This window comes from Mesoplodon mirus (assembly GCF_964341445.2).
Source record: "Mesoplodon mirus genome assembly, chromosome: 3".
NCBI classification, from domain to species: domain Eukaryota; kingdom Metazoa; phylum Chordata; class Mammalia; order Artiodactyla; family Ziphiidae; genus Mesoplodon; species Mesoplodon mirus.
Window position 1 is genome coordinate 56487983 of NC_138978.1, and position 22818 is coordinate 56510800.

Genomic DNA, 22818 nt, shown 5'->3' on the forward strand with positions numbered 1-22818 from the left:
GGAGAAAAGAGAGTCTCTTCAATAAGTGGTGCTGGGAAAACTGGACAGCTACATGTAAAAGAATGAAATTAGAACACTCCCTAACACCATACACAAAAATAAACTCAAAATGGATTAAAAACCAAAATGTAAGGCCAGACACTATTAAACTCTTAGAGGAAAACATAGGAAGAACACTCTTTGACATAAATCACAGCAAGATCTTTTTTGATCCACTTCCTAGAGTAATGGAAATAAAAAAATAAATAAACAAATGGGACCTAATGAAACTTCAAAGCTTCTGCACAGCAAAGGAAACCATAAACAAGATGAAATGACAACCCTCAGAATGGGAGAAGATATTTGCAAATGAATCAATGGACAAAGGATTAATCTCAAAATATATAAACAGCTCATGCCGCTCAATATTAAAAAAGCAAACAACCCAATCCAAAATGGGCAGAAGACCTAAATAGACATTTCTCCAAAGAAGGCATACAGATGGCCAAGAGGCACATGAAAAGCTGCTCAACATCACTAATTATTAGAGAAATGCAGATCAAAACTACAATGAGGCGTCACCTCACACCAGTTAGAATGAGCACCATCAGAAAATCTACAAACAACTAATGCTGGAGAGGGTGTGGAGAAAAGGGAACCCTCTTGCACTGTTGGTGGGAATGTAAATTGATACAGCTACTATGGAGAACAGTATGGAGGTTCCTTAAAAAACTAAAAATAGAACTACCATATGACCCAGCAATCCCACTACTGGGCATATACCCAGAGGAAACCATAATTCAAAAAGACACATGCGGGCTTCCCTGGTGGTGCAGTGGTTGAGAGTCTGCCTGCTGATGCAGGGGACATGGGTTCACGCCCCGGTCTGGGAAGATCCCACATGCTGTGGAGCAGCTGGGCCCATGAGCCATGGCCGCTAGGCCTGTGCGTCCGGAGCCTGTGCTCCGCAACGGGAGAGGCCACAACAGTGAGAGGCCCGCATACCACAAAAAAAAAAAAAAGACACATGCACCCCAGTGTTCATTGCAGCACTTTTTACAATAGCCAGGTCATGGAAGCAACGTAAATGCCATCGACAGATGAATGGATAAAGAAGATGTGGCACATATATACAATGGAACATTACTTAGCTATAAAAAGGAACGAAATTGGGTCGTTTGTTGAGATGTGGATGGATGTAGAGACTGTCAGACAGAGTGAAGTAAGTCAGAAAGAGGAAAACAAATATAGTATCTTAACACATATATGTGGAACCTAGAAAAATGGTACAGATGAACCGGTTTGCAGGGCAGAAATTGAGACACAGATGTAGAAAACAAACGTATGGACACCAAGGGGGCAAAGCGGCCGGGGGTTGGGGATGGTGGTGGGATGAATTGGGCCATTTGGATTGACATGTATACACTGATGTGTATAAAATGGATGACTAATAAGAGCCTGCTGTATAAAAAAATAAATTAAAAAAATTTTTTAAATAAAAAACAAATTTATAGAACTGTGTAAAAGAACTACCTCAAACCAAACTATATCTAGAAATTAAACAATTGGGGATATTGAAATAATTTTTTAAAAAATAGCACACTTACGAATGAGGCCGAAGTAAATAAAACTGTTGGAAAGTCATACACCTGGCAGATAAATCGCTGGCAATCTTTGTTTTAAATTATTTTTTTATGTTGACCCTTTTTAAAGTCTTTATTGGATTTTTTACAATATTGCTTCTCTTCTATGTTTTTTGGGGTTTTGGCCTTGGGGGCATGTGGGGTCTTAGCTCCCTGACCGGGGATCGAACCCACACCCCCTGCACCGCCAGGGAAGTCCCCCTAGCAATCTTTAAAAGAATTGATTTCTCTCTTTAAAGTTTGTGGCAAGTCAGTAAAGAACAAGGGAGTAGTTGGGAGCAAAGGACATAGATAAAAAGATGGAGATGTTGTTACCTCTGAAAAAGAGGATAAGAAGTTTTTCAGGGGAGTTTGAGTCAGATGGCTTTCCTTCTAGGATGGTCATTTTCTAAGAATGAATAAAGAAAATATTTTGACATTTGAGAGAAATGCTTCTCAAACCTCAGCATGTTCCAGAACTATCTGGAGGGCTCGTTGAACAGACAAACTGCTGGGTCCCACCCCCAGAGCTTCTTATTGTGTAGGACTGGGGTGGATCCAGGAATTTCCATTTATAACAAGCTGCCAGGTGGTGCTGATGCTGCTAGTCAGAGAGCAACCTGAGACCCACTGGAGTAGCGCATTCTTTAGGGATGAACAAAGGTTTGCACATGCTGTTCTCTATGCCTGGAATACCTGTCTCACCCCACCTGTATCCCCTCTCTATAAAGGTACATGTGAGTAGTTCTTAACCTTGGTTGCCCAGTAAAATCACTGACTCTAGTATCAGTTCCTGGGTCTCACCCCATGGAATTAATTGGTCTGGGATGTGGCCTGAACACTGGGATATTTTAAAGCTTTCTAGGTGATTTATTATGTAGCCAGGGATAAGACCAGATGATCTGTGAGGGATCACGATGGGTAGAAAGCCAAGTGATGCCAGAAGGAGGGTGACAAGCTTCAGGAAAAGGATCAAGAGCTAAAGATTTGAAAGTTGAAGTGAAGACCTGGGGTAAGTTCTGTAGGACATGAAGGCTTTAGTGTCAGAAAGTTGTGCATCTTGAATCCTTTTAACTCTTAAGTTTCCTGTAGGAAACTAGATCACGGCTTCTTTCTTTCAAGGTTGCCATGAGGGTTAAATGCGGTGTAACGTTTAATAAAAATAGTGGATTGAAAATGTTAAGCATTAAATAAGTGATACTTTATTACTCATTATAATAACATAGTCTTGAAGTCAGAGGATGCTAAAATTCCTTTTAAAATCCTAGTAGTGTGGTGGTTTTCCAGGTGGCATTTAAGGTGTGTGCCACTAGATGGTGATGTGACTAGGTCACTTTGCTCCTTCTTACTTCACTCCAAACTTAAAACATTTGACACTTCAGACCATTATATTTTGAAAACAGATAATTAAATCAATATATTCTGATGTCACTAGAATCAGTGTCCCTAGATTCTAAATAAAAACTTTAATAAGATATGCTTTCTAGTTCATTAAGTTACATCAAATGCCAGGCATGGGGACAAAGAAAGCTTTTTTTGATTGTTCTGTAATGTGCCCTCATCTTAAGATGCTAACTTTCTCAGGGGTCACCTTAACATGACAGTCTTCCTGTCTGTTTCCAGCATATCTGCACTATGGATTTAGGATGCAGCCTGGGTGTGAGGCATGAGAGGAAGGGCTGCTGATCTGAGTAATGTAATAAAGCCAGACCATAGGCTGTGGATCTCATGAGATGGAGCTGGTCCTAGCCGGGTGGAAGGACTCCAGACACCATGGCTCTTTCAAGTTGCACAGACCTTAGTACCATCACCTCAGGACTTCGAAGGCTGTCTGCCTTCCCCAGGAATCCCTGTCTGTCCCCTCCCCTCTCCGTTTAGAATGGCGTCCGTATCTGCCTCCCCTGTTAGGTGACAGCAATGGCAAGCCTGCTTGTGGGAGAGTGGGGAACACATTTGCTTTCCCTGGGTTTCCTCTGCTCCCACCCATGTCCTCAGAACCTACCACAGAAGTTTGCACCCAGTAGTTCAAAATTTACTTTAAAAAAAAATGACCAAACTTCCCATTAGCCTTTTTGCCTTCCCCCTTCCTCAAACACAGAAATAGACCTCTCCCAGCCTCACCTCCAAGCCTAGTCCCCGGTATTGCTGGACAAAGAGCAGGGCTGAGCCAAGACTCCTAGATCTGTCTCCTCAAACTTATATCCAACTGAACATGCCCTTCCAAGATCAGATTATCCCCTTTCACAAGTCATACCTAAGAAGGCCAATCAACTCTGAGACCAAGAAGGTTGATGCAAATGCCTTGGGGCTGTAGAGTTATCCTGGGGGTGATGGGTTTGTCTCCTTGCTTCCCTGCAAAAGACCAAACTATCAGTGAAAGTGCTTCACATTTCCCATCCAGCCCTTTGCATTCCACTCCTACAAAATAGGCAGGAGCTCAGGGATCCTAGGTTTTAATATTGTCCGTTATTGAGAGGCCCATCTTATTTCAGGGTTGGGGGTGAGCAAGAGGTCTTCAGATTTTAGAGGGATATGAGTTTTTCTGTAAGGTAGTGCTATATTAGTGTTTTTACATTTTCTAGCTAAATAATTTATTTTTTACCCAAATAGAACTATAGCTTTGGTTTTACAGTTTATATGGACTCCTGAAAGCTTATTAAAGTTCAAAAGCTTTCTTCCTAGAACATCGGTCGGGTGTATATCTCCTACCTCCCAACCCCTCTCCTTGTAGTACTCGGGGGAGGGGTGCGTTTTTCCAGCCTGTTGCCAAGCACAGCCATGAAGATCAGCTCTACTTGCAGCTGCTTGTTTGACTCTCTGCCCCTCTTTCTTCCCAGCTCCATGTCTAGACTGTACTTCATTATATGCAGGGTGAAGCAGATTTCTAGGTGTGAGGGTCCAAGACCAGGTCTGTACCCTCTCGCTAGGCGATTTGCCTCCCACTGAATTCAATTAAGAGCACAGGGTTCCAAAAAAAGAAGAAAGAAAAAGAGCACAGGATTCTAGAGTAAAATGGCATGGGTTTGAATCCAGCCTTCACTCCTTAGCTGACCTGGAGAAAGTTACTTAACCTCTCTGCTCCAGGTTCCTTACGGAAAGGAAAACGGGGGAAATTAATTTAAACACAGGTAGTCAAAGAAGGCTTGTATAATGGAAGTGACCTTTAAGCTGGTGCCAGGCCAACTGGTTTGGTGGAGGGGAGGGGGTGGGACTCCATGCAGAAAGAACTGTGGAATGTGGGGTGGAGTGGAAGATATAGATGGGATTAGAGGGGTAGGCTCGGAAGGACATTTGTGTGTATAGTTAGGGAGTCTTAAATTTTATTCCAGGTACAAAGAAAGACCACTGAAAGGTTTTAAGCAGGGGAGGGCCATTATCCATTTTATATTTAAAAAGATAACTGGCTGTTGTGTGGAAGAGAGATTAGAAGAGGGTGAGTGGAGATTCCAGGTAGAAGGCAGCTGATGATGATTGATTGAATTAGGATGGTCACCAGAGAGATGAAAAGGAAACAAACTTGAGAAGTATATTGGAGGTAGAGTCCAGAGGATTTGGTGGTAGATTATTCAGAATAAGCATCACTTAGGTTAGCATTCTAGTACCTCTCCAGCTGGACAGTCACCAGCCAACAATCGGGTATTTTCTATATTATACCTAGTGGGTTTCTAATTAGGCAGCTGGAGGTGCCATCTATTAAGAAGAGGAAACCTAGAGGGGAAAATGAATAGAAGGGATTTGGTTGTTGGATCAAGAATTTGGATTTGGTTGTGTTAATTAGGCTTTGAGATATTAAAATGCAGATGTTGAGTTGGCAATTGGATATAACAGACTAAGCTGGGAATTGTTAGCACGTTGTTGGAATTTAAAGCTGTGGGAATGTGTATGCTGTGACCTAGACCCTGAGTGTGCAAGTGGGAAGTGGGCCAGGACTAAGCCACAAGGGGTGAGTAGAATAGCAGAGATGGAAGCAGCAGGAGGAAAGCCGGAGAGTGGGTCATGGAAGTCTGGGTCTGGCAACAGGGATGGAAACTGGAATGGAGTGGGGTTTTGAAAATGATGTAGGCTGAGAGTAGGTAAGATTACATAGGTCACATGCAAAGACAACTCCTCCACTACATTTGCTGGGGAGGAGAAGAAGAAAAAAAACAGAAACTGGTGGTAAGTGCAGAGGAGAGTCTATCATTTTCTTTTTTGTTTATCCTAAATATTCCCCCAATTTGTTCATTCTTTATATTATAGTATTTCCAGAAGATCCTAAAACTTATGGATAGAAATGTTTTCCCCCAGAATAGGATGCTTCACCCAAAATGTGTTCTGATCCAGCCAGGGCTAGGGCCAGGGCCAGCCTGTGGCTTTCCTTGTCTAAATACTCTATTAATAGATGCAACTAAGCTTAACTATTTAGGTAGTCATGCCCTCTGTTGGCTTATTCTGAAACTGCAATCAAATCAAGGTCTTGCACTGTTGTCAAGCTAAGTCCCTTCACTCTGTACTTGAGTGCTCTTATCTGGAAGAACTGTTAATCAGAAGCTGGGGTAGACCAGGAGTTCTTGAGAAAGAATCTCTGATAACTAATTGAGATAGAAGACAACTCCAGGATAAGCAGACAAGGCAGGCTATTTATGATTCCTCTTTAACAGATGAAGAAACTGAAACTCAAGCCACACTATCATTTAAGTGGCAAAAACTGAACTTCAGATCTTCATTCTGTCAGAGCTATACCATATTTCTTCTTAATTCTTTGGAATGTTTTTGTAGAATAGAAATATAAGTGAATGATTAAATGTTGGTTGTTCTATACTTTTGTTTGGGACCATCTAAAAGGCAAATCATAGGAAGTAAGAGATATTCTTTCTTTCATTCACCAAATATTAATTGAACACCTACTATATGCTAGTCATGTTCTACATAAGGGGCATACAGTAGTGAATAAAACAGACAAACGTCATGCCCTCACATTCTAATATGAAGTGGTAAGACAATAAATAAGGCAAGATATATAATTAATTAGATAGTAATGGTAGTAAGAAGGAAACATAAAGTGGGGAAGGAAGATGTTGTTAAACAAAATGCAACTGAATGAGTTTGAAGATCTATTTGGCTTTATCCAATGATTCATGAATTGGGCAGCATCCCATTTAACAAGTAGAATGGAACTCCAAGGATCTATACAAAATAGAAGGCTTTTATAGGGAGACAGAGAGTGGGACAAGGAAGTTAAAAAGTGGATTATTTCAGGCAAGGTCACCTTCCCTTCCTGGGAAGGCAGGGGGTCTTATCAAGCAGATCCCCTCACTGGTGTTGATGAGGAAATTCCAGACTGATTGGTTTAAAATTCCACTCCAAGGAGGGGCTGAAACTGCAGTTAGGTTAGGTGTTAAGTCCTAGTAGAGCTTAGCATACATGACTATTTTGGGCCTGTTTCTTTTCTTTTTTTTCTTAATTAATTTTTTAATTAAAGTATAGTTGATTTACAATGTTATATTAGTTTCAGGTGTACAACATAGTACTTCAGTATTTTTATGGATTATACTCCATTTAAAGTTATTATATAATATTAGCCATATTCTCTGTGCTGTACATTACATCCTTGTATCTTATTTATTTTGTACCCAGTAGAGTGTGCTTCTTAATCCCCTTCCCCTATCTTGCCCCTTCCCACTTCCCTCTCCCCACTGATAACCACTAGTTTGTTCTCTGTATCTATGAGTCTGTTTCTGTTTTGTTATATCCATTCATTTACTTTACTTTTTAGATTCCACATATAAGTGAAAACATACAGTATTTGTTTTTCTCTGTCTGACTTACTCCACTCAGCATAATTCCCTCCAGTTCCTTCCATGTTGTTGCAAATGGCAAATTTCTTTTTATGGCTGAGTAATATTCCACTGTATATAGACACCACACTTTCTTTATCCATTCATCTGTTGATGGACACTTGTGTTGTTCTGTACTGTTTTCCATTATGGCTGCACCAATTTACATTCCAACCAGCAGTGTACTAGGGTTCCCTTTTCTCCACATCCTTACCAACTTATTATTTGTGGTCTTTTTAACAATAGCCAGTCTGACAGGTGTGAGGTGATATCTCATTCAGTAGGTTGGTTTTTCATTTTGTTGATGGTTTCCTTCACTGTGCAAAAACTTTTTAATTGCTTCCTATTTGTTTATTTTTGCTTTTTGTTTCCCTCACCTGAGGAGACAGATTCAAAAAAATATTGCTAAGACTTATGTCAATGAGTGTACGGCTTATGTTTTCCTCTAGGAGTTTTATGGTTTCCAGTCTTGCATTTAGGTCTTTAATTCATTCTGAGTTTATTTTTGTATGTGGTGTGAAAAAAATGTTCTAATTTCATTCTTTTACATGTTCTTGTCCAGTTTTCACAGCATCACTTATTGAAGATACTGCCTCTTCCCCATTGCATATTTTTGCCTCCTTTGTCATAGATTAATTGACCATAAGTGTGTGGGTTTATTTCTGGTTTCTCTATTCTGTTCCATTGATCTATGCATCTGTTTTTGTGCTAGGGGCCTGTTGTTTCTTTTTAAACAATATAAAATGTTGGGCTGGGGTGTTGGTATGGGACTTTTAGTTAGGGTGGCCAAGGAGGGTGACTTCAGAGTAAAGACCTGAGGGAAGTGAAGGAGCTGGGGGCAGAGCATTCCAGGCAGAATGCACAGCACTCGCAAAGCGCCAAGGTGGAGATGTCTCTGGCATGTTAGAGGAACAGCCAGGGGCCAGCATGGCTGGAGCAGGGTGAACACAGGGGAGAATGTTTGGAGACGAAAGTGGAGACATAACTGGGCAGATCACCTACAGATGACCTTACAGACCATCTAAGAACTTCAACATGTGATCCAGGGGGCTCCAGATTTCCCTTGGACAGTTTTAAGCAGAGGACTGAAATAATCTTCTGTATTTTAACAGGAACATTCTAGCTGCTATAGACTGAGTGGGGGAGGGGCTGAAGCAGGGAGATGAGTAAGGAGGCTTTTGTAAAACTCCAAGCAAGAGATGATTTTATAGAGACTTCCCTGGAGGTCCAGTGGTTAAGACAGCTCACTCCCACTGCAGGGGGCATGGTTTTGATCCCTGGTCGGGGAACTAAGATCCTACATGCCACGTGGCCCTGCCAAAGAATAGAAAAAAAAAGAGAGAGAGAAAAATAGATGATTTTATAGAAAGACCAGTTGAATTTTATGGGGATTGAAAGTGGGTTGTGAAAGGAAGAGTCGTCAAGGATGACACCAAGGTGTTTGCTGAGACTGGAAGAATGAAGTTGCATTACCTGAGATGAGGAAGGCCAGGGAGCGGAGAAGGGGTGGGGGAGTGGCTCAGTGCTGGACAGGTTAGATTTAAGATACCTGCTGGGCATCCCATTAGGGATGTCAAATTGGTGATTGGGTGTGTAGGTCTGGAAGTAAGCAAGAGGTGGTGCTGGAGAGACAGATTCAGGAATTATCATTTACATAGATGATATTTAAATTCGTAAAGTGGTATGAGGTGAGATAACTAAGGGGATGTAGAGATGGAAAGATAAGAAGCTCCAGGAGTGAGCCCTGTGGCCCTCTGATAGAGTTTTGGGAGCTATGAAAAAAATGGCCAGAAAGTGGAAAGGAAACTAGTAAAGTGTAGTGTCATAGAAGCCAAATGAAGAAAATAGTTTGAGAAAGAATAATCCATTGTGTCAAATTCTGTAGATAGATTAAATAAGACTGAGAACTGACCATTGGATAGAGTATGGTTTCTCTAATTCTTCCCTGACTTATAATGGATTGTCTTGTTCTGACTCTCCCCTCCCCACCCTGCCCAGGTTGTGGCAGATACCAATATAAGCGCCATAGCAACTCAGCTTGAGAACATGTCTACGGGCTACCCCCTTGGTTCACCTGCTGCCGAGCACCATCTGGAGGACACAGAGTGAGTATTCTAGATGCAGAGTGCCTCTTATGTGGGTGGGCAAAGCTCAGTGAGACCTTTTCCAGATTGTAGAGTGTGCTCCCTAAAGGAGAGGAATGGGAAAATACACATTACCTTTTCTAACTCCTAGGGAATCTCCAAGAAAGCAACAGGGTTGCCCTACTTCTCACAAGGCTTTGCTCCACCACGGGAGTTCTTCACAGACTGTTACCACAGGGCCTGCACACACTGCACCTGGCCACTGGAACTGGTGCCTGTGCCCTCTCCCCTCAGAATCCTCAGATTTATAGCCCAGATGCACCCTTCTTCATTACGCAAGGAACCAGGTTTCCTCAGTTTTCTAAGCTAAAATCTTGTTCTGAGGTTAAATCTTCTTGTCATACTTGCTGGCATTTTTTACTAAAACCTGTCACTGCAGTTAAAGTTGCTCATTAAAGCAGTGTTTCTCAAGCTAGAATGTCCATAAGAATAACCCAAACAGCATACTTAAATATGCTAATTCCTCTGGCCCATTCCCAGAGATTCTGAGTAGCTGTCTACGGTGGGTTCTCCAGGACAGTGTTGCTGCAGATAAGCCGAGGACCCACACTTTGAGAAATGCTGCCCAAAGTTATTCGTCTCAACTCTACCAGTGCCTGGTCGCTAGCTGGTGCTCAATAAATGTTTGTTGGCTGATCCAAACCCTTTATTGGAACGATCTGACGGTCACAGCCATTCCCAACTTTTTCCTGATTGTTCATTAACTTAAATGACAGCTTTGAGTTTGTTTTTCTGGCGGAAAGAATATTAAACTAGGCTCATTTTACTTTTTTCTCATTATGAAAGTAATGAACACTTGCTATTAAAGTGTGACAAATACATGAAAGTATAACATTTTCAGGCTAGAGTGGCCATTTATTTAAAAAAAAAAAAGAAATCAGGACCCTTATATGAAGAATAGTGTACACTTAGCATCGTTGAACATGTCCATGGAACTACCAAGATGCCCTGTGATCTTGGGTCCTTTGCTATGATTCCACAGCTCCTGGCAGGTTGGGAACTACGAGCATAAAAGAATTTAAAACTCACTTATAATCTGACCACTGTTAACATTTGGAGATTTTTTTTTTTTACTAGTCTTCTAAGTGAAAGTAAATTAAAACTAACTGAAAGTGTGAGATAAATGGAGGTAAACTCCATCTAATGCTGCCAGTGGAGGAGTGAAGCTGCATTCCTCCCTCTCCCGGAGAAAACAGGCTCTAATTGTGAATAGGTACAATTATGAAGGTCTCTAATGATTTGGTGGCCCCCAGGGGCTAGCTCTAAAACAATGGCTTTGGACACCTAGGTTCCCATTTCAATATCCTTGGAAATAGGGGCTGGCTGTGTTTGAAAGAGGAGACATGAATCAAGTTCATGTCTAGCCAGTGGCCTATTACTGAGAGTGCTTATAAGGCCACAAAGTGATGAAACGTAGAGCCTTATTCATGACATCATTACCATTCAGCCACAGGGGATACTACTTCATTATTTCAGCAGATATTTATTGAGTTAAGGCTAGATACTACAAGTGCTGGGTCCTGAGGACTCAAACTTAGAAACGTAGGTGAAGGCATAGCCCCAGTCCTCGTAGAACTGCCAGAGGATTGGAAAAACAGACCCATAAATCCATGGTTATAAAAGAGTTAGGAAGTGTTGGAGAGCTTAGTTCAGTGAGAGAGAGAAGTAAGCACAGAGTCCTGTGAAGCTATGGAAGAGAGGCATAACTCAGCTAGGGAGGGTACTTGGAGGCACTAATGCTTAACCTGAGTTTTTAAATAATTGGAAAAAACAGGAGTGGCATTTAAAACAGGTAATAATATATATGGTATAGACGTTCAGCAATTACTATGGATGCCTGCTGTAAACAACCAGCAAGTGCCTAGCAAACAACTGGTATCAGTGGGAAGCAGCTGAAGATCAAGCTTAAAATAAGCCAGGCAAAATCGAGGAGGAGGAGAGGGAAGAATATTCTAGTCAGACAGAACAGCGTATTCAACGGTTGCTCATATCCCAGTTTTGCAAATTTCTCTGAGTACACGAATGGCTGCATTTATATCAGGTGGCTCTGCCTCTCGACGTGCGTGCTGCCGCAAAACAAGTGGCCCTGCCAGGACACGCATACAAACCTCCTGCAGATAAGACGACAGGGCCCAGGTACCAGAGTTCCTTTAGGTTTTTACCCTTTGGACACCCACGTATGGCAATAAGAAATTGGCGTTAGTTAAGCTTAGCTTTAACTCCTTGAGCCCACGCGTGTAATTTAATTTTTACCCATGTTGTTTCTGAGAGAGATGACTTCCACACTGGACAAAGCTTTGAAAATCTAAATTATACATTTGAAACAAATTGTCTTTATCCATTTTGCTTCACCTTGGTTTCTCTCTTCTCTCCTGGATTTCAGTTCTCATTTACATAGTCGTGATTCTGAGGGTGTGATCGGCACAGCGCACAGCGCTTGGTGCTGGGAGTGGCCAGAGGGCGGAGGCTTAAGGAGTTGATAATCTGGTAGAGGAGGAAGATGGTTAAGAGATCACGATACAGTATGACAAGTGCTGTATGGAAATCTGGACCAAGAACAAAGGGAACACAGAGAAGGTAGGGGTGAATGCTTCCAAGGGAGTCAGGAAAGCATCGCATTGGAGATTGGAGGTGGGTTTTGAAGAATGAGTTCCCACACTCAGTGGAAGTGGGGATCAGGTGCAGCGAGGATATTCAGGCAGAATAACAGCAGCCATTACTGAGCTCTAGGGCTGCCGTCACCTGTTCTGTTCAGAGGTCCACCTGTGGACTGCGGTGTACACCAAGCTCAGGTGATACCCCGCCTCTCCATCTCCATGCATGTTCTTCAAAGATGTAAAGACAGTTCCGTTCAGCTTTAGACAGTAAGTTAAAAAGTTAAAAACTAAGCACAAAAAAAGAGTGCTTTGACAACTTCAGCATCATGACTTTATTTTCAGTTAAAAAACAGTGGGTTTTATGAAAGAGAAACCTCTAAAACATCAAAAATATTGGCGTGATATAGGAAATTCAAAAATAAGTCTCTAGATTGCTTTCTGACAGTTTGATTTGATAAACTGACCATCATCATTTCGCAGTATGAAAGTCTCTCTCAAATCTGTGTTCTTCCATTAAAATGAAATTCCCTCTCAATATCTATTCTTGAATTAAACAGCGTGCATTGTGTTTTCAGAACACCTCCACCTAAGATTATTACTTTGGAGAAAGGCTCTGAAGGATTGGGGTTTAGTATTGTAGGGGGTTATGGAAGTCCCCATGGAGACCTGCCAATTTATGTCAAGACTATATTTGCAAAGGTATTTTTTTCCTTTTTACTGTACTTTATTTTTTTTTTAAATAAAACTTAGGTGAGATTTTTTTTGCGTTTTGCTTTGCTTTACTTTGGGTGATAGCTGAATGTGTGCATGTATGCTTGTTTCATTTTCATCTTACAGGAAATTCCCGCACCACACTAATGCAAGAAGTGTTCCTTTATAAAAGTGGAGTCACAGGAAGTGTAATATTCTTTAGACCCTTTTACAAAAGTAGGTGCTAACAGATTTTAAAGAGTGTCTTCTTTCAACAACCAGTGTAAGGAATATGGCATGCTCTTTGCAAGAGCTCTTTGGCCTTGGAAGTATTGTTCTTGCGAGAACAAAGATTTGGCTTTCTACTTTAAGATATTGCAGAGGGCCATGGCATAAAGCTTTGTACAAGCCTGGGATCAGTGCAGCATTAATGGCTGCCCATCACTAAAACCTCAGGATGCTTTAGCTGAAGGTGGTTTCTCTCTTCCAATAGTCTGCCAAGTACTTGCAGGATTAACCCAGTGAGTTAGACTAAGACTGGATAACGGGGGACTTCCCTGGCAGCGCAGTGGTTAAGAATCCGCCTGCCAATGCAGGGGATATGGATTCGAGCCCTGGTATGGGAAGATCCCACATGCTGCAGAGCAACTAAGCCCGCCTGCCACAACCACTGAAGCCTGTGCGCCTAGAGCTTATGCTCCACAACAAGAGAAGCCACCACAATGAGAAGCCCGTGCACCGCAACGAAGAGTAGCCCCTGCTCGCCGCAACTAGAGAAAAGCCCACGCACAGCAACGAAGACCCAACGCAGCCCAAAATTAAATAAATTTATAAAAAGAAAAAAAAAGAGCGGATAACAGTATCTTTCAAGAATTAAGTAGTCCAATTCACCCTACTTAATACACGGGTCCTAGTGTAGGTTTCTACTGCTGCCACTAGATGGCTCTTAGATAAGTTTTTAATTTCATTATTAAAGTTGGAATTTAAATTTGTTATAAACTTTTAAGATCTCCGGAAGTATTTAGTTTTGATACTACAACTTTATTCTTCGTTGCTTTTATCACAATCATTTGCTTATTAATTGATCCAATTGCCTACTAGTGCTTTATTTTCCTAAAGAAATAAAGGCCTTCCACAGAAGAAATAAGGCAGATTCTTTCTCTTTCCAGAAGGCTGTACTATACACTATATACACATTTGCTTTTACCTATGCAGATCTTATCACCTGTTAATTGGGTGTAACCTTGACCTGACATAAGCCTCAAGTCAAGCCTCAAGTTTGGCGTTTGTTTTTGGAACACATTAGGCAGCTACAGATTTACACACCTGTTTCCATCTTGCTAGGATGCCTGTCAAGGGGGCATGTTATTCCCATACACACATCAGTTGACCTGATGATGGATGAACAGGGAAAGGAAAGGCAGATCAGAAACATTCTGGATGACAGTGCTGCCCCAGTCTGATAATTCCCAAGGTGGATAAACCACCTACAGAACCTCCTTTTCCTAGGATAACACCATAAGTAGCTGTGATAATGATTCTTTGGGAGGATTGTTGTACTTTACATTTAAAAGAACCGGCTATGGAGATAATGACAGTGGAATGGCTACAAAGTGAGCCCTCACTAAGCTAAAGATTCCCCCCATAGGAGTTTTGATCTAAGAACTACAGCTATATGTTTTCTTTTTCTTTTTTTTTTTTTTTTAACACTGAACATACATTCTTTAAAATGTTTATCTCTGATTCAGGTTTCTGGATCTCAGATGTCCACAGGCTGGACACAGGGTGTGGATTATTACGTAACCTTTTTGGTGTCCTAAGCATCTTTTAACAGTTCTCTTGCTCAACTAAGAAATTAATTTGGCCCATCCAGGTCTTTTCTTCCCCTCCAGAAGTAGGAAGCATCACAGACACTTAGGGTGTGTAGGATTTGCGAGGCATAATCAGTCTGATTAACTGGCTGTCAGGGCCTTCCATTTTCTTTCAGGTGTTTGGTTGGAAACTTCAAAATCAAAGCCAACTTTAGATCTTAGTCCCTTCAGCAGACGAACTTTACCATAAGCCAACAAGAGATTGGCCTAAAGACTTCAACAACCCTGAAAATTGAGGGAGCAGTATTTTGGAGCCTGTGAAATCTGAAAACATGAGTTTGATCATCATTCGTTTCATTTTATTATACTACCACCATGATTGAGTAAATACAGTGTGCCTTACACTTAATCCTTAGAACAGGGCGAAAGATAGATAATAGAGCCTATTTTACAGCATAGGGAAGGCGAAGTGACCAAACTAGGACACAGCAAGTGGGTAAGGCCACGTTTCCAAGCTAGATGGAGGTCTGTCTGTGAGCCATTTATTTCTTCCTTCCCTTGTTTAGTCTACAGATGCCACATTAATAAAGTAGGAGAGGAGATTCAGGTCAGTGTAATTATCAAGTAAGCACAGCAATACCTGAAATAGTGTATACATCCTAGAAAGTTGAAAAATCGACCTTTTTTGCATTATTGAAAATGAAAACTTGAAGAGCTTAGTGTGCTTTTTAAAGAACTAATTACACAGGTATCTGAGGTTAACTGAAACCCTTAAATCTCAGCATGTAAAATTTATTAAAATCAAGTTAGATTTATCCGTTAGCATTACTTGTTTAATCCTGTCTTCAGTGCAGTTAACACACTTTCTTAAAAGAAAAAAAAATTGAATAAACCTGCAAATTATTTAATCTTGGTATTTTTCCCCCAATATAGTCCTGGTTTTGAATATTCTTTATTACATCTTTTTACAGGAATTCCACTCTTTTCAGGGCTTTGAAATTCTAGATAATTCACCCACCGCCTCAGGACCTCCATGCTGTAGGACGCAGGTCTCTGGAGTGTTAGTGCCTCTGAGCTTGGCTTCTGCAGGAGGCCATCAGCAACCAGGTGCCCACGGGCCTTGGTTAATTTCCCCAGTAGTTCAACATCATTTAGAGGACTCTTTTGGCACTAACTTTTCAAGGAGTTCTCACAATTACCCCGACAGATGGAGAAAGCTTCCTGTGAATCATTTTCTAGGTCTTTTATTTCCTTACTCGTCCAAAGTATTTCTAGTAATATCATGGCGTCTTTGATACTCAGCTTTAGAATGAAGAAAAGCCCAAGTTTCACTTGCTTTGTGCCATTCTGAAGAGCCATGCATGACTGAATATGAATGAAAGTAGTCATTTAGAAACCTATTTAGATGGATCCAAGGTAAAGTTGAAGCTATTGAATATGATATTGCAAAATTTTAGAAATGCTCCACTTCTGTGTATTTATATATATATATATATAGAACAGCTTTATTGAGATATGTTCACATACCATAAAATTCACCCATTTAGATAAAACTAATACCAGATTCAGTTCTGCCTTTGTATGCTACATATTCATGAATGTGACATAATATGACATTCAAATTCCATTCAGTACTGAATATTGAAATAAGGTCCTACTGGTATTAAAAGAAATGTGAACATCAGGACATTCAGGACATTCCTACTAGTATGTTATGTAAACAATGCATAATTATGATTACTATTCAACCATTATTCAAATAACATATCCTACATTTTTCTTAGTTTTCTTAATTTAAAAATATTACCTAGAAATAACTTTAATTGGTGGTTTTAAAAGTTTTTCTTTTAATATGCACACCATAATATTAATATTATTTGAATATTAATTGCACCCTCCTAGATTAAACTGGAATGTTTCTTGTTTGCAGGGAGCAGCTGCAGATGACGGCCGATTGAAGCGAGGTGATCAGATTTTAGCTGTTAATGGTGAGACTCTGGAAGGTGTTACACATGAGGAAGCTGTGGCCATTCTAAAACACCAGAGAGGAACTGTAGTCTTAACTGTGCTGTCCTGAGCCTTGGGTCCTGACCACAAGATAGATGTGGTTGTAGAATATCCATAGGAAGACAAAGTTCTGAGGATGAAAAGCAGCCTCAACTAAAACCCACCTTTATTCTTACCATCTCAACCTCTCACTTGGGAGAGATGGCCTAGGTTTCACGTGAATTTCCCAAGTTGACAATCTAATGTTTCCCAGATTCTCTCACCTCTTGGTGAGGTTAATTTCTAACAGCTGAGTCTTATGTATTTTGCATTTAATATCAATGTTTATCAACTAGTAGTAAGTTGTTCTGATTATATTTGCTGAAATGGAAGTTAACAACCTCTCATTCCTTATGTCCTTCTCTCCCCATCCTGACTCATATGGAGGCTGAGCAGCAACCAGATCGCATCCGATGAACAGAAAGAAATGTTAAGCAACTTGTCATCTCACTCATGATTTATGTATGCTAATTGTCTCTTCAGATACACCAGAAAACATTAGCAGTGTAATTAACTTAGCAGTGATGCCCATAATGAAATACCAGATTCTCCTGTGGGAAATTACTGTGCTCTTTTCTGTACGACTTATCATCAAATAAGCCTCAAATTCATTTCTCTGGGTAGATCTTTATAAGTTAGTCATTGGTGATTATGATGAGTCAATTTGCAGACTGTAATCTAAAAATTCTGAATGGCTTTCTAATTGTTTTCTTAGCTACATAAGTGCATACTACTAAGAAAATGCACCTTCTTCTCAGCAAGAACAATTAGCATCCATATTCTGAATTCTAACAATGCTAAGTTATGCTCAAGTCTGGGAAGTTCATCTGGAGTTAACAGCATTTCAGTAGGCAGGCATCATTCCCACACCTCAGGCTTCAGACGAGGAGGTGGAAGCCCCAGAACCACACTGCAGAGATCAGCAAGTTTTTACTAAAGACAGCCAAGGTCTGGGTGGCCTTGGCATTGTGCAAAGTGGAGTGACAAATTTGAGTGTCCCTCCGCTTGGCTCCATACCTGTCAGTCGAGCAGCACACAGTGTAGGAACGTAGATGGAGCGGTGCACTTAGCCACAAAGTGACTGAACAAATGGACTGAGCCAGTGATGGCTCCCTGGAGACTGTTTCCTGGTCTCCAGGCAGCCTCCCGTTTGCTGAAGTGTGCATGCTAAGAAAGCAACTACAGCAGAAAATAAAAGAATACCTTTAAAGTCAGTTAGGGGCCTTCTTATTCAGGTATTAGCAGGAAAAGGGGGGGAGATGCTTATCAATGAATGTTATAGGCTCTTCTGTGAAAAAATGCACCACAAAAGATGACTAACAGAATGGGTAATAGAAGTAGTGTGGCATTATTTAACTAAAACACAGTGCTGCAAATGGTTCACAATAATTATCAAAATGTAATGGGCTCCAATTTAAAATGTTATTTAATAAGTATAGATTTTAATTGAGAACTATCTTTCAGTAGATGTAATCACAAAGTGCATTAACTCTTGTTGGAATATTTTATGGCTATTCCAAAGTATAGAGTGCCTAAATTTCATGTTGAAAATATCTTTCATTAATGGTATTAAGTTTTCTGAATTTACACATGGCTTTTGAAATGTCTAATGTATCCCAAGATATGCAGTATTGTTAGAAATTATTTTTCAATGCATGAGAACCTATCAGCCTCAGAACATTCTGTGTTAATTGTATCTGCAAGAACACCTCAAGCAGCCAAGAAGAAATAAAGCCCAAATAAAACTTGAAAATGCACCTTAAAAAATACATACATATGTTATATATATATACTTTTGAAATGTGATTCTGCTTGATTTTGATGGAATGGCCATTAAATACACATTTTGAAGTAACGTATCATTGTTTTGTTTCTTTACACATTATTCTTTTAGGACATGCTACAGCAAGTCTCTTGATAAAGGAATTGTGGTGCTTTAATACTCCTTGCTGCAGTAAATTGATATAACTATTGCTTCTCATAACTGGATCTGTCTCTGCTTGCATGACTAGTAAATAACTGCCTTCCCAAAAACATTTTTTTTTGCATCAGAACTTACCAAGCTAAGAGGATATGAAGATGGGAATTTGTGAAAGGAGTAGTTCTCTCATAGCCACATATATTGTTTTAGCCTCATCATTTGGGCCATTTAAGTATAGTAATGATACCATTTATTAGAGTTAGCATGAGAGGGAAGTAAACCAGGAAAGATAAAACTGCTGAAAGTTTGTATGTATAAGATATTTCCAAAAATTCTAAATAAATGTAGTTACCAAGGAACAAATGGAGTTTTATTATATATGAAAAAGTTTAATTTCTGCATCTGGTTTTGTGTTTTCATCAGCTATTTTGTTCCCTAATAGAAAAAGAATCAACTTTTCACAAAGTCTAGTGTCCTATTAATATCTAGGATCCATTAATAGCTGTCTCATATTAATTGCTGCTGTGTTGTCAGGCATTAGAAGAGATGCTTTTCAAAGGAGGCGGTATAGCAGTCCAGAAGGTGAGTCTTGGCATCACACTGCCTGAGTTTGAATCTAGATGTAGTAGCCATGTGACCTTGTCCAAGTTATTTAGTTTCTTCAATCAGAAAGGAGGAAGAGGAGAGTTCAAAGCACTGTAATGAATAAAATCCAAGTAGAACTCTTAGTCTAGTGCCTGGATCATAGTAAGTACCACATAAATAAATATTAACAATAAACCTCTTATCCCATTTATGGAGATGGTCTGAAATTAGACACATGCTGATGGTTAGTGGTTTCAATCAGTAATGACCTTTCAAAAGAAAATATTTCCGAGAGTGGCTTAGCTCTGAATTGTTGCCCCAAGTCAGATAACAAAGTGTGTAACTGATTAAAATGGTGTGAGCTTGTGTAACTGGAGCTTGTGTTATCAAAAAGCTGAAACCAAGGCTTCCATCGTCAGCCATGCCACTGGGATATAGCTGGATGGGGAGTAATACCAACTCCATATGCCTGCTGCCCACCTCCGGAACCAGGCAAGGCACTGCAATTACCATCAACCCTCGGCAAGCAATTTTTAACCTGGTACTTTCCAGGAATTTGGAATTGTAAACTGTTGTTTTATTAACCCAGCCACACTCCCTTTCTTCCCTTCTTCACACCCATCCACTGTCAAAGAAGTCAGCCCCCACCCCCCCGCCCCCACCAGATGAGACACTTCTTTGAAAACAGGGACTAGGTCACATTCACCTTCATGTTAATTTCATCCAGTGTACTTTTCAAATTCTGTATGTCCCATCTTTAGATGTTTTATTTGTGTCTTTTTTTTTTTTTTTTGCGGTACGCGGGCCTCTCACTGTTGTGGCCTCTCCCGTTGCGGAGCACAGGCTCCGGACGCGCAGGCCCAGCAGCCATGACTCACGGGCCCAGCCGCTCCGCGGCATGTGGGATCTTCCTGGACCGGGGCACGAACGCGTGTCCCCTGCATCGGCAGGCTGACTCTCAACCACTGCGCCACCAGGGAAACCCTATTTGGGTCTTTTTAATATCTTTCATTTCCCTCCTCATGTCTATGTTTTCCTTTACATCAGAGGTCAACAAACTTTTGATGTGAAGAACCAAATAATAAATATTTTAGGCTTTTCAGGCCTTTGTAATCTTTGTCATAAGTACTCAACTTTGCCATTGTAGCATGCAAGCAGTGGTAGACAAAACATAAATGAACAAGCTGGCTGTGTTCTAATAAAGCTTTATTTACACACACAGGCAGTGAGCCAAATTTGGCCCACAGGCTGTACTTTGCCCCTGCTTTATATACGTGAATATATTTTGAGACTACAGTAGTTAAGATCCTTTTCTACTATAGTATTCCATCTTTGCTGTTCCTGGAGTGTTCTGTTGGTTGAATTTTCTTTCCTGATTATGGATGGGTCTTATCTTTTGGCTTCTTCGCATGTCTGATAATTTTTTATTGGATGCAAGCATTGTAAAATTTACATTGTTGGGTGATGGATTCCATTGCATTCCTTTAAATGGCAGTGGATTGTTCTGGCATGCAGTTATGTTAACTCATAATCAGTTTGATCCTTTCAACTCTTGTTTTCAGGTTTTCCTAGGGCAGATCTAATGCAGCCTTTAGCGCTAATTTTGTCCCACTGTTAAGGCATTCTGAAATTTCTATCCAATGCCTGTATATCATGAGGTCTTTCCACTCTGACAGGTGGAAACCATCCGCAGCCCTTTCTGAACTCCAGGTGATTCTTTCCTTGAAGAGTTCCCTCTCGTGCATGTGCAGATTCGTATTCCAACCAAGACTTAAGGGCCTCTGTAGCTGCAGGGCTCTAAGCTCTTACTCCATGCAGCTCCCTCCTGGCCAGCACTCTGCCTTACAGCTCACCCACCATGGCCTCCCTGAACTTTGATCTCTCTCTGCAACTCATGGAGTCTATTTGGTTCCCCTTCCCTGGGTTGTAGCCTGGGTACTGCCTCCAGGCAGTAAACCGGCGCACTTGTAGACCTTCCCTTGTTTCCCTTCTTTTGGGTGTTAAAATCCTGTGCTACCTGTTGTCCAATGTCTGAAAACTGTTTTTTCATATATTATATCCACTCTTCCATTGTTTACTACAGCAGGTGCTAAGGGCAATTCCCATAGCACTTAATTCATGGACAGAAGCAAAAGTCCTTTACTCTTGATCTAATCAAAAGGATTTGAGATGGTAATAAGAATCAATTTCTCACAATATGATGATTCAATTTTCTGTAAGCATTTTGCACTTAAAGAAGCACTATCCCAGTAAGCCCCCTTGGTTTCTCCCAGTTTCTGGAATTGACAGCCCATTTGACTCAGTCCTTGGGTTCCTTCTCCCAACCCTGCCCACAGCCACCCCTTCCCAGGTGACCTAGGGAGGATATCCCTCTTCAGGAACACAGTTTTTCAGGATGAGGACTCCCACCATCTTATCTTGGGAGATGGAGCCACATTGCCTTTCCTTAATGTTGGTTTTCAAACTTTATAAGAAACTGAAACTTTTTGTCCTCTCCCCAATTTTATACTTTATTTATACTTCTGTTTTCCTGTTAAAGTCAATCAGAATAGTGAGACTTTTTTGAACACACAATTTTAAATTTAGGTAATAGTTCCAGTTTTATGTCAGCCTCCTGCAAATGTAAAATTTTTGACAGCTTGACTCTCAAACTTCAAATTCTCTATATTTAAGTAAAGATGAAAAAAGAAACATTTCACTCTCTGCATAACACCAAGATAAACTGAAATTTGGAAGAGTTCTCTGTGTGTGTGTGTGTGTGTGTGTGTGTGTGTAAGAGTCTCTAACCTGCACCCATTCTGAGCAGTGCTTCCATTTCCAGTCACTTTAAGGAGGAAGAAGCTGCTTTGGTCTTGAGTCCCTGAGATGCTGCTGTCAAGTATCAGGACCTGTGCTGGGCAAAGCTATATAGGAGCAAATATTTTTTCTGATCCTCCTTCTAGAATCAGATTTTAGAAATTGTGGCAGCCTCAGAATTGGAGTCTGTCCTGCTTGCCACAATGCCACTCTCATTTCACAGGTGGGAAAAACATGGCAGAGGGAGTAAGTGGCTTGCCCAGTCCATTCAGCTAATTTGCAGGCAGAAGAATCGTCAGTAAATCTCGGTGGAAATTCATCAATTTAGCAAACTGTCGTAGAGCACCCACACATGGCTTCTAAATTAGCCCCAAATTTTTAAAGTTTATTTCAGTTCTCCCTAACTTAGCTCCACAACACAAGGCACTTGCAAGACAAAAATAAAGGCTAGGAGACCAAGAAAAATAGACATATCTTTTGGATGTTGACAAAGAAGACCCAGTCTGTCAACTCCCCATACAGCTGTACATTCTGGGAGGAATTCCTATAGCAGTTTAGGCATTCTTCTCAAGGTAGTCATAGCTGATGACAGGTGCAGTGTCACCTGCCCTCCTGCCTAATGTCTTGACTGGGCACGTGCCCCGCTTTCCTCTCCTGGGAGAGCAGAAGAAATGTGACAGAGTGAGGGGTACCAGCCACTCCAGAAATATTTTATTTCCTGGGAACTTCAGGATAGCTGTTTGAAAACAGATTCCAAGGACCCCCACACCCTGAGGGATGGGATTCATCTGTTTGTAAAGGTTAGGAGCAG

General features: G+C 40.8%; 1 protein-coding gene across 5 annotated transcripts in view; it reads left to right on the top strand.

Moving 5' to 3' along the window:
• PATJ (PATJ crumbs cell polarity complex component) overlaps positions 1-18560 on the top strand; it is a 353136-nt gene extending 334576 nt beyond the window's left edge. For 3 of the 5 annotated variants that reach the window (XM_082616407.1, XM_082616409.1, XM_082616408.1), the window contains 3 exons: positions 9416-9522; positions 12734-12857; positions 16590-18560. In XM_082616407.1, coding sequence (XP_082472533.1) covers positions 9416-9522; positions 12734-12857; positions 16590-16736 — 378 coding nt within the window. In that variant the 3' untranslated portion in view covers positions 16737-18560. The remainder of the gene's footprint in view (positions 1-9415; positions 9523-12733; positions 12858-16589) is intronic. The other 2 variants (XM_082616410.1, XM_082616411.1) reach the window with 2 other exon arrangements.
• Positions 18561-22818: the final 4258 nt, after the last annotated feature.